Here is a 12,446-nt window from a genome sequence, read left to right as displayed (position 1 = left end):
CTAATTTATAAAACACATTAAAGACACTTTAGTTGACCTGTATACCAAAGCCCTTAGGAACAGACTTAAGAGCAATTTTAGATGTCAACATTGAGTGGTGCTCTTCCCATTAAAATAATAATGGTCCAGTACTTAACATCACATCTGAAAGTTCTGTTACAAGATTTGTACATCCTTTTAATTTTAAAAGCACACTTTCTTTTACATGCTAAATAAATCAACAATAAGTTATTTCTTTAACACGCTCATCAGCAAGTCTCTATGCTTCTACTCATTTTAAAATGTTCCTGAGGTTCTGTATTTAAGAACTCTGGAGAGAAGAATATTGTTGTGGTTGTCAGTTATTTGAAGAGTAGGGAATGAATTAAATTAAAAATGCCAGTTAAAACATCCAAGATTAGAAAAGATTCTGAAGATAACCAGTCCATAAAGGACAACTTAGCTGTTGAGTACACTACACACTTGTATGACTCAAATATTGATTTTTTTTTATTTGAGAAAATTTAAGCCACAACAATCCAAGGAAATCCATACTAGAAAGCAAAGTTAAAAGGGATACTGCAAAAATTCTGGAGGGGAATTCTGGTACAGCTGCAGTCAATGACAAAATTTTCTCCAAGTTTAGGGAACAACTCTTATCCCTGTTAATCCATTTTCTAAACTTTATTTCAATTAGTGTAGTTTGTCTCAGCCCTTGAATAAAGCTTGAAAATGGTGGGGGTTTTATCCATAAGAAATCCTCTACACTTCTATATTTAACTTCTGTCAACTTCCATTTTTCTATCAAGTCTTTACTAAAATACTGGTTTAGACATATAGATTCCTCTGTCTCCTCCTATTTGGTCTGCCATACCTCTTTTTCAGTAATCTCTATATCCCAACAGACTGTAGTCAAGTTTGAGACTCCGGGTGTTAGGTGGCAGGAATGATATAATCCCATGTTCCTCCTTCCACTTTGCTTTTTGATGACTAGCATTACTTATTATTAGCAAAATTACGCTATTGAATGAGATCTTAAATTAAAATAAATTAAAATCAAAGATAACAAGGTAATCTTCAAAACTGCATAAAATACACAGCACAATTAAAAAAAAAAAATAGTGCAAGAATTAAGTGCACTAAAGCATAACACCTGCAAACCATTTCTGGAAATTTCTTTATTCCATGAAGCTTACCAGTTTCCTGAGAAGGCAGCTTAAAATTTAATGATCTAATTATGATAGATATGATTTAAATGTAGAAAAAAAGGAAACGCAATTAATAATCAACTCAAGAAAGCCACCTCTTGCATTGTAAAAAGCTTTCTGAGGAGTGTGAGTGACTAGTGAAGATTTAAGTGTTGTTTTTACCCCAGCTGCATTAAGTGCTACACTTTTTCCAGCTGCTTTCACCAGTTAAAACACTAATGATAGAAATTGATATAAACATGCTATTTCTTATATAACAACAAACAACATATTGGAAAATATATATCAGAGGAGTCTTAACTGTAGTCTTAAAAAAATTAAAATTCATGTTTTTCAAGTAGCCCTTAAAGTAATTAGACTTTCCATTCAGAAGTATCTCATCATGACACATTTTCTAGTCCACATCTAGTCTCTCCCAGGAGACTCCAGCTTTTGGGATCCTGAGGAAAGTGGAGGAAAACTGAATAAAATCAGCAGGCTTTGGCAGGAAAATGCATGTTCAGAATACAGAAGTACCAAAATATAAATTCAACTGATAGCCATCATCTAGTGACTGTTTCACTGAGCTAATTGTATTTTGTTACAACGTAGTTACAACAAAATGAAACACTCTGATAAGAAAATAAGTAATGTTTTCCTGTCCTGAGAGCACAGAACCTTACCATTCTCATTAATAAAAAAATATCCTCTTCAAACAAATTCAGCGGTATACAGCCAGCGTACACGACCATTTCTGGCTGGGTTGGTATGGGAGATTCTACAAAGAAGACATTAAAACACTTTAGAACAAGGTAAACAGTAAAAAACTGCAGCTGTACCTCACACTAAATTATTCTGCCTTCTCTGCTTTATTTTTATTACTCTTTTCTTTGTCTGACTCTGTTTTATTCAAAAGAAGAGATCATTGTAATGTACTTGAAAAAGAAGCCATGGATGGAAAAAACCACCTCATTTAAATAATCAACAGCCTTTGCATATTTTACTTATTTTACACAAATGAGTAACAGAAAATACAACTTAAAAATATGACAGGTCAGAGGTAGCTTTCAACATTGCTCTTTTGTTCTTCAAATTTTAAAACCAGTACTAGTATAAACAATACACATAATCCGTGTAGATGAAGTAAAAACATCCCGATTGGTCAGTACTAGTTAAATGCTTCTCACCACTGAAGGCAAAATTTGATCTTGCCAACAAAAGGATCCAAAGCTAGACCTCTGGCCACTGCTGCCAAGGGATATGAAGACTGAGATAAGTAATTTGAGAAATACAGTGCCTGTAAACCAGAGTTACTCCTCTCACTTCTGTCAAGCAGATGAAAAAATGGAGGTAATGATGGCTGCCTCAGAAAGTATGAAGGGGCAACCTCATAGCTCTTATCCCACATACCTTAGAGAAGCTTGTAATTCTGCTATATGCAAGGAATAAAAACAGGGGCACAGTCACTTTGTTAACTCCAGAAATCTGTTGCACTAGACAACCATATGATCGTCTCCTATTCTTATCTGTGAAAGAAGCCATTGCTAATTCCTGAATGATGAAGAGAAGCCAAGGATGTTTTACAGTCATTTCTTTCATGGTGAAGGGAGATTAAAGGTCTAAAACATAATACTTGAAATATGGGTCTCTGGTTTTACCAAAAAGACATCTGAAAAAGAAAGATATCTATTTCTCTCTACTTTTCCTTAGTCATCTCAGAAAACATGTGGAGACAGGATTTCAGTACACAGGCTGTGACACCTGTTTTTCAGGTGCTTTTTTAGGACAGAATGCTTTTTTAGGACAAATTTCTTCACAGAAAGAGTTGGTAACCATTGGAACAGGCTGCCCAAGGAAGAGGTTGAGCCACCATCCCTGGAGGTATTTAAAAGATGTGCAGATGTGGCACTTAGAAACATGGTTTAGTGGTGGGCTTGGCAGTACAGGTTAACAGCTGGATTCAATGAACTTAGAGGTTTTTTCCAACCTAAATGATTCTATGATTCTATCCCCATCTAACATTCCAGTAAAATTATCTGTGTCTGTCATTGCTCACTTCAGCCTCACCTCAAATATAGGATAATTGCTTCCTATGTTTAGTAAGTATTCAACTGGAAGTTGCACTAAGAATAGGTATTTTCTGTGAAATTATATAAAACAATGCAATCTGCATATAAATAGGCAAATGCCTGGAAAATATGATTTATGAGACTTAAAATCCATTTATTTAGAAGGTATGCAACATTTTATTCTTAAAGAAGTACAATATCTTTGCATCTTAAATATTCTTCTGGGAATTCAATTACCCAACTAAATATAAGCTAAAGGTAAGTAAGAGGTACTTTCCAATGGATTCTTAATATTTCTCACTGCATGATTGTGATTCCCGTGTTAACCACAGCTCTTGTGTTAGTTGTGGGTTTCAAATTATTCAAAACCAAGGCTATAATTTAGCTTTAATCTCAGTCCCTACCAACATATCTGATCTGTTACAAACACAGCAAGAGTAGCTATGGTGTCCTGCACATTACAGTACAGAACAGTATGTGCCACAAGGCACAGTGATGTCACTGCTTGTGAGACGTATTTCTCAAATAAAAGTATTTAATCAAATACCAGGTGGAATGTAAAGCTGTCATACTCAGTCCAGATGGGTTGTGAAATAAAATGTCTGCAGGGCAGACAATAAACAGCAATGAAAAAATTATTAGAGCATGCAAATGATTAACCAGGCACATTGTATCCACTTTATTAAAACTATTACAATACTAGTACATCATGCCAGTAGCTTTAAAAATTACATATTTTTTGATCTTTTTTCGCTGTACAAAAAACAAGGACGATGTATGCAAATTATTTGGCACCAGGTGTAATGATGATTAATGTGAATTCAGCATCTGGGGAAACTAGTTAAGACTGATAGCCTTGATAAAATTGTATTATTAGATGAAAAATGTTGTAATATACAGTACAACAAAACAGATTCAGCAGAGCCTATTATTTATATCCTTCAGTGCGGATATGAGAATTCTGGAGTGCTTTGTTAGAAAATTCTGAATCCATGTACTACTTACATTTCACACTTGCAGCTTTGCAAATTCATTTTCAGAGAATAAGTACTAAACAACCCAAACAAATGCTTCAGTCCCTTGGAGAAGGGAAAGTAAGATTTGAATTAATCCATGTAAAATACATATCCAGCCACTTTAAAAGGCCAGGAATTAAAATTGTTAGTTTTATATATCTTAACTGTTTTTATTTGTTTATCAAAATTTTGAAGACTTGACAAGAATTTTCTCACTCTTAATGTTTCTTTTAAATATTTATTTATCAAACAAGAGCTGATGGTGTAGTTTAACTTTCCAAGGAGTAATGAGGCCAGAGGAGAGCCACAAAGATGATCTGAGGGCTGGAGAAGCTCTCCTGTGAAGAAGAGCTGAAAATTTTTGTATTGATCAGCCTGGAGAATATAAGGGTCCAAGGAGATCTTAGAGTAGTCTTTCAGTATCTAAGAGGAGCTTACAAAAAAGCTGAAAAGAGATTCTTCAGGCCATGGAGTGATAGAACAAAGGGCAATTGTTTTAACTGACCCCTCTGAAAGAGGCCTGGCTTACTGTGAGGTGATTGAAGCACCAGAACAGGTTGCTCAGAGAAGCTTTGGATGCCCCATCCCTGGATGTGTTCCAGGCCAGATTGCATGGGGCTCTGAGTAATCTGGTCCTAGTGGAAGATATCCCTGCCCATGGCAGAGGGGTTGGAACTAGACAATCTTTAAGGTCTCTTCCAACCCAAACCATTCTGTGAAAACACATCAGTTGGCTTTCAATAACTGATCTTGGGGTGTGCAGCTCAGATGTTAACTTTTGCTGTTGTGTTAGGCATGGATTAGCTTTGCCTATTGGAAGGTATTTTTTTAGTCTTCAGAAGAATAACCTATGTGCTTTTCAGAATTGACAGAAATATTGCAGAATCAGAATTGACATAAATATCACAGAATCATGAAATGCACTTGAAAAAACAAAATACTCTGGTATTAAGCTTCAATCCATCTTGTAAGTGAAAACTCTTGAATAGGTAAAAGAAAAATCATAAGAACTTTACAGTTGTGTGACATCTCATTGACTCTGATGATAAAATTACAGATCTACTTGTTTGATTTCAAAAACTTCCTAGCATAATAATAATAATAATAATCTCTCAACACTTCTGCGACATAGAAAATATCTTTAATTACAAAGCTGGTATCAAGGCAGAATGTGATTATCAAAATACATGGTTGGTTTGTAGAACAAACTCCCAAATTCCTAGGTAATGCCCTTTCAAATGGAATAGTATTCCCTTTCCAGCAGTTCAAAAATTAAGACTCGGTAGTTTGGAAACCTAAATAAAAGCAAAGTGGTGATACGTTACAGGAACAAGGCGACTAAGTATCTCATCTCATCTCATCTCATCTCATCTCATCTCATCTCATCTCATCTCATCATTGTAAAAGCTGTACATAAAACAAGGCAACTCCCTAAGTATGAAAGGTTAGTTACTAGAAGAAAAAGCTGGTGAGTGGAAAAGCACAGATTGTATGCTAAAATGGGTCAGTAGGAACATAAGAATTGTCTGCAAAGACTTCCCAAAAACTGGCTGATTGATAAGCCAAAGGACCAAAGAGTTGGTTGATCTCAGGAAGAGTTCGGACTGACCATGTCAAGGGCTTCTTATTCAGCTGGATCCACAAAACTGGATAAATAGAGAAAGAAGTTCAATGCTTCAATGATCCTGCAACTCATACTGCTTTTGTGGGGTGCAGCAGGCATTGGTCTGAGTGTGCAAGTGATTCAGAACTGCATATGTTTGTACTGGATCTGGCTGGGAATGAGCTTTAATCAGGGCAGCCTGTGTGGTCCTGTTTGAGATACGTGACCAAAAACACTGTTGATAACACACCAGTATGTCAGCAACTGCAGAGCAGAGCTCACACACCATTAAATCTTCTGTTTCTCACTCCAAGTATTCTGGGGGTGGGCAAAGGGTTCAGTTCTCATTCTCTGCCCCATCCCACTGTGGGGAGTGAGCATGTGTATGGGTGGGGTCTTAGCTGCCAGACAGTATCAACTCACCACAACATTATAGCACACACTAAATCAAAAGCCTGTAAGAGAAGTTTCCAAGTATTTAGAAGTAACTTGGTATGTCAATGTGTATGAAACTAAACAAGGTCATGAATATACAATGCAATGAATACAGAAGATTTTGCCATTTCAAAAGTCAAATATAAACAGTATCTGGAGTAGTTAAGTATCTCTTTAGAAATAGTCCATATTTATCAGAAAGAAGAAAAATTTCGTTGAAGTCAACAGTTAATTGGTAGAGCAAAAGCTTGCAGCAGGGAAATGAGCACTTTTATCATTCTGGGAATTAAACCATTTTGAAGTCACTTAAAATGAAAATGAAAAAGAAAAAAGTTGCTGCATTAAATAAAGTCACTCTTACAGAATTCCCCAGAACAAGACAGGAACATTTTACAACTACTGCCTCTGGCTCTGACTTCGAACCAAGACCTAGTTTCAGATCTTACTTTATGCACAACAGTGTCCTGGTCCACTCGGCAGACCCCGTGTCTCATAAAGCCTACAAGATTTCCCTCTTTTGGCTACAATCTCACAACAAATATGCATTGTAATTCAGTATTATTTCAAACTGCAATTCCTTATTTTCTTTTCCTTGCAGTCTAATAATCTTAAATTTGCTGTTACTGTAGAGATACCTACCTCTTACTCTTTTCCAAATGTCTTTTCTGGTTCAAATTTAGGACTAATGAGTTCTCTGACCATTGTACTTGAGCCCTGAATTATTTATCTTTCTAAATAACCTCTTCACAGGACATTAACTGTCCTAAAGCATAAACTGTGCTTTAAATGGCAGAATAAAGACCTAAATATCATGTCATTTTTCACATGGAAGCACTGCCTCTTTGTTTTTAGTGTTCTTTCACTCATTTTGCCCAATTTCTAGAATACATCTCTTGGATCCTTTTGCTTCACCTTTGCTTTCTTTTCCCCATAACATGCTTGAGTACTAGTTAGTTGCATCACTTATATTCACATGAAACACCTTATTTCCTATTCCACACCTACTACACTAAAGAAAAGTACATTCCTGCAATATATTTTAAATTTTATTGCTGTTTAAGTCATTTAGTGGTATGTAAGGTAGGAATTTAAATAAATATATTTGCTGATGGCAAACCATAATCTTGGTTTCCTGTAGTTGAAAATTATTTAAATCACCAATTTTAATCAGGATTCAAATCAAGAAGCAAGAATCCCATTTATGTAGTAAATTTCATTCTTGTTATATAATTTTTACTTTGCAGTTATTTCCCTAAAGAAAGACATTCTACCTGTTCTCACCTATTGATTTGCAACTGCAAATTTTTCCAGTTAATAATTGTTTTTTGCTGCTAGTCACATGGAAATGCCACATGTATGCAAACATAAGCAAAGCCAAGAGCATATCAGCTTATTGTAAATTTTTGAAGATCTTCTATAGTTTATGCTAGTAAATATGAAATATCTCAATTGATTGCTTAGTTGTCTGATTAGTATTTACTTGTGGTTTATTTAAAATGTATTTTGTTGAGTTTTTTTTTTTAAAACATTACATATAAAAGCAAGAAATTACCTAATTTTTATGCTATTATGAATATATCAATACAGGAATTAAATTCATCACTCTGTATTTCCCGGACAAAGATAAAAAAAATAAAGATTTACATCATGGAGTGAATTCTAACGAATATTTCTGTCCCCCCAGCTCCCCTGCCCTTTGACAAAGAAGCATTCTTGCTTTTCCCAATTGCGATTTACTGTCTAAAGTGGATATTGAACAAATAAATTACTAAAGAGGAAGGGTTGTTGTTTCTTAAATATGGAACAACTGCAAGACAGTTTACCACTAAAGCAAAGTACTGCAATATACTATTCTTAATCTATGTAACAGATTTTCTTAGGTTAGAATGACTTCAGTGTGTATTGTGAGCTATAAATAACTACAATTTAAAGAAAATAAAAAAGAGTAAATATAATCTCCCCCCAGTTAAGTTCAACACCAAATTAAAGCAAAGCCCTTTGCTTCACATATAACTCCTGTCTGTATGTTTAGCTTCAAAACAATAGGACTTACTTTCAGTTAAGTCCTGAAGGTCTTGGGCTTTTGCCAACTTTTCTGGAGACTGAAGCACTACCTTTCTTTTTTCTTTCTCTCCTTTTTTTTTCTTTCCTACTCCTTTCTGCTCTGCTTTTTCTATTAAGCAAAATAAAGATTAAATATTTTTCTTTTTCAGATAAAAACTGCCACTCATCAAATGTCATACAGTGAAAATGCTTTAATAAGATTTTAGATAAATTTTAAAAACAAGCAACCACAAAGTCTTTGAAGTTGAGAGTTGAGATACAATAAAAAACTAATGTAATTTAATTAAAAGAAATAAAAATAAAACATAATTCTTGAGATGTAAATGCAGATTTACTGAGAAGGAGCCAGGAAGGCTTCGGTCCCACCTTTTAGTTATTGCACAACTTTTATGTCCTTATTACAATATAAGAAGTCACTGTATTTCTGGCACTGTGCCAAATATTTCCTTTATTTCCTTCCTCTCATGCATCAATAATTACAAGAAAAAATTAACACAGATGATGCATAGATTCCCAATGGACTTAGAAGTAGAAAGTCTCCCACATTCTTTGAAGCCTTAGAATTTAGGCTACAGGAAAGTACTTCTTAATGCAAAAAAAAAACCAAAAAAAAAAAACAAACCATAGAATGGTTTGGGTTGGAAAGGATCTTAAAGATCATCTAGCTCCAACCCCTCTGCTGCAGGCAGAGACACCTTCCATTAGACCAGGTTGCTCAAAGTCCCATCCTGGCCTTGACCACTTCCAGGGATTGGGCAACCAGAACTTCTTTGGGGAACGTGTATCAGGAGCTCACTATCCTTGATAAGAATTTCTTTCTAATATTCAATCTAAACCTGCCCTCTGTCATTTTAAAGCCATTCACTCTTGTTCTGTCACTACATGCCCTTATAAAAAGTTCCTCTCCAGCTCTCTGGTAGGCTCTCTTTAGGTACTGAAAAGTGCTGCATAGTTCCCCTGAAGCCTTCTCTTCTCTAGGCTGAACAATCCCAACTTTCTCAGCCTGCCTTCACAAGAAAGGTTCTCCAGCCCTCTGATCATCTTAGTGGCCCTCCCCTGGACTCATTCCAACATGTCCATGTCTTTCTTGTGCTGGGGACCCCAGAGCTGGATGCTGCACTTCAGGTTGGTGTCTCAAAAGAGCAGAGTACAGGGGGACACTCACCTTCCTCATCCTGCTGGCCACACTGCTTTTGATGCAGCCTAGGATACAATTGCCTTTCTGGGCTGTGAGTACACACTGTTGGCTCATGTCCTTCCTCTCATCCAACAGATCCCGCAAGTCCTTCTCCACAGGGCTGCCCTCAGTTCTTCTTCCAGTCTGTATTCATGCCCAGTGCAGGTGCAGCACCTTGCACTTGGACTTTTTGATTAGATTAGATTCACTCATTAGATTCTCATGGGCCCAGTTCTCAAGTTTGTCCAAGTCCATTTGGATGGCATTCATTCCTTCCTTTGTGTCAACTTCACCACACAGCTTCACAGAATCACAGAATGGTTCAGGCTGAAAGGGACTGCAGTGGGTCATCTGGTCCAACATCTCTGCTCCACCAGGGTCATACTAGAGCACATAGCACAGGATTGCATCCAGACAGTTCTTGAATATCTCCAGTTTAGTCATTCCCAGTGAGGGAGAATCTACAACTTCTCCAGGCAATCCATTCCAGTGCTCGGTCACTCAAACAGTGAAGTTCTTCCTCATGTTCAGGTGGCGCTTCCTGTGCACCAGTTTCTGCCCATTGCCTCTTGTACTGTTTCTCGGCACCATGGAGCAGAGCCTGGTTTCATCTTCTTGGAATCCAGCTTTTAGATACTTATACACATTGATGAGGTCCCCTCTCAGTTGTCTCTTCTCAAATCTGAACAGGCCCAGCTTCCTCAGCCTTTCCTCAGGAGAGATTCTCCAGCTTCCCAATCATCTTCATTGCCCTCTGTTGGATCCACTCAGGAGCTCCACCTCTCTAATGTGCTGAAGAACCCAGGCCTGGACGCAGCATTCCAGATGCAGGCTGAGTAAAGGGGCAGGATCAGCTGCCTCGACCTGATGGCAATGGTTTTCCTAATGTATTCCAGGATTCTATTGGCCTTCTTGGCCCCCAGGGCACACAGCTGGCTAAGGGGCAGCTTGTTGTCCACCAGGACCCCCAGGTCCTTTACTCTCACAGTGACGTGGATGGCTTCATGTCATCCAAACAATCCCTAACATTAACAGAGCATCTGAACAAAGCTTTTAGGCTCAGAGTTGGAGATTACAGAGCTGTATCATGACACAACAGTTCCCTGATTCTTAGCCATTTCAGTTACTAATAGAATTTTTAAGTCTTAGGCAGGATAAAATTTACTTAGTTTTCTGGAAAAAAATTTACAACACCCTCTTGGATGAATGACAGTGCTGTTCCCAGTGGCATGTCCATTCCAAACTCTGAAATAGCTACCACACTGATAGGCGGGTCAAAATTATAGCAGGATTTCCTAAGAAGAGAGAATACTACCTCAGCCAGGTAATTTCTAAGACTTTTATACTTTTTACATTGGGACATAATATTTGGGATTCAAAGTAAGGAAGTCAGAGGTTTTTCTGAAAATCTAGGAAGAAATAGACATTTTAGCATATGATTTGTACTCTACAAAGGCATGAGAAGTGCTGTGAAATTGCACCCATGCCTCCAAGTTAAAAACAGCAACTAAGAAAACTCAGTCTCAAATAAAAACAATGAAGAATAATATACTGGAACAAACAAGTTTCTAAATCTAAGTTTTTTCATATAAATGTAAATAGGATTAGCAGCTCTTGAAGAAAATTTTTGCCCATACCTAGTAGCATAAAAGAAAAGTTGCAATAAATAAAAATACAGGTAGACGTTAGAACTGTATTTGTCAGAACTCCGTAGGTAATCACACTTTACAGCATCCATAATGAAATGTATAATTAATTGATGGTCAGAGCAGTGTTGCCTTTGGAGAAACTGTAACCTCTCTGATTGTTATCTCTCTGCAAGGAACTAGTCTTTATAGAAATGGCTGTGACATGGAGCTGAAAAAGTCTCTGCCATAAAGTGAAGCTCTTTTTATAAAATAAAAGTCTAGCACTTCTTCTAATGAGATCTATAGCTAAAACAAAAGTATTTTGAACTTACATTATTGCAACATGTTCAGTGAAACAACAAACCCACAGAGTTGCATGTGACAATATATGTAAAATATACTTATTTGAAACAGAAATTATGCTAGCCTTATTTATGCCTGGCATACAAAGATAACACTGCCTAAAATTACAGACCTTTGCTAACGTTAGTGGCTGTCTCTGCTTTCTCAATTGTATCTGGCAGCTTATTCATAGATGAAACTTCATTTTTTAATTCTGAGTCTTTGGTCTCTTCAGGTTTTGTATCATCCTGAGTAATCTCAGGCTCTGGAGCCTTCTTCTCTGGCAACTTGAATTCTGGCACAATCTCTTTCAAAAAGCCCCAAACTTTGTCCAAGTATTCAGGTCTTTAAGAGAAAACAGAAATGTATATGTCAATGGCAGGGATATTTCCAATAAGAAAAGAAAGTGTGATTTTCATCTAGACCGCACTATACCACAACTGACAGTCCAATTCTAAAATACTCTACTGGGTTATTTTAGTAACATAGAACACACTCTGTATCACAGATATTTGTTGAGACAGATTATGGAAAGACCCATTAAAAAAGAGATGGTGGTTAGAGATGCATGTAAGTAAAGCATCCTTTCTCGAGATTTTTAGCAGATACAAGATGTGGCAGAGAAACTCACAGACAACTTTACAACTACACCATACAACACAGTGATTCTAGCTCTGTATATTAAAAAGGTTCTCAAAGGTACTTCCAAACTGGGCTTTCCTAAATGTTCAGCACAGACAATTGCATGCTACTTCCACTGATTCTACCAGAAAAAACAGCTTTTTGATATGACATAAGAGTTGCAGTCATGTTGGTTTTTCACAGAAACTCAGTGATTCCAGAAGTAATCCCAAACAGGGTCATGCATAAGTTTCATGCAAGCTAACTGCATTCAACTTTTTTTTTTTTAATAAAATAAGTGACTGTAAAGTGAGCTAAAGTCATC

At 36.6% G+C, this 12,446-nt stretch overlaps 1 protein-coding gene across 1 annotated transcript in view; it reads right to left on the bottom strand.

Moving 5' to 3' along the window:
• Positions 1 to 12,446, bottom strand: part of ADGB (androglobin) — a 118,382-nt gene that overhangs the window by 72,858 nt on the left and 33,078 nt on the right. The window contains exons 8-9 of the mRNA XM_032102143.1: positions 11,634 to 11,845; positions 1,850 to 1,944 (exon numbers count right to left, since the gene is read on the bottom strand). Coding sequence (XP_031958034.1) covers positions 1,850 to 1,944; positions 11,634 to 11,845 — 307 coding nt within the window. The remainder of the gene's footprint in view (positions 1 to 1,849; positions 1,945 to 11,633; positions 11,846 to 12,446) is intronic.

This window comes from Corvus moneduloides, chromosome 3 (assembly GCF_009650955.1).
Source record: "Corvus moneduloides isolate bCorMon1 chromosome 3, bCorMon1.pri, whole genome shotgun sequence".
Classification (NCBI taxonomy): Eukaryota; Metazoa; Chordata; class Aves; order Passeriformes; family Corvidae; genus Corvus; species Corvus moneduloides.
This window is presented reverse-complemented; position numbering and strand designations above follow the sequence as displayed.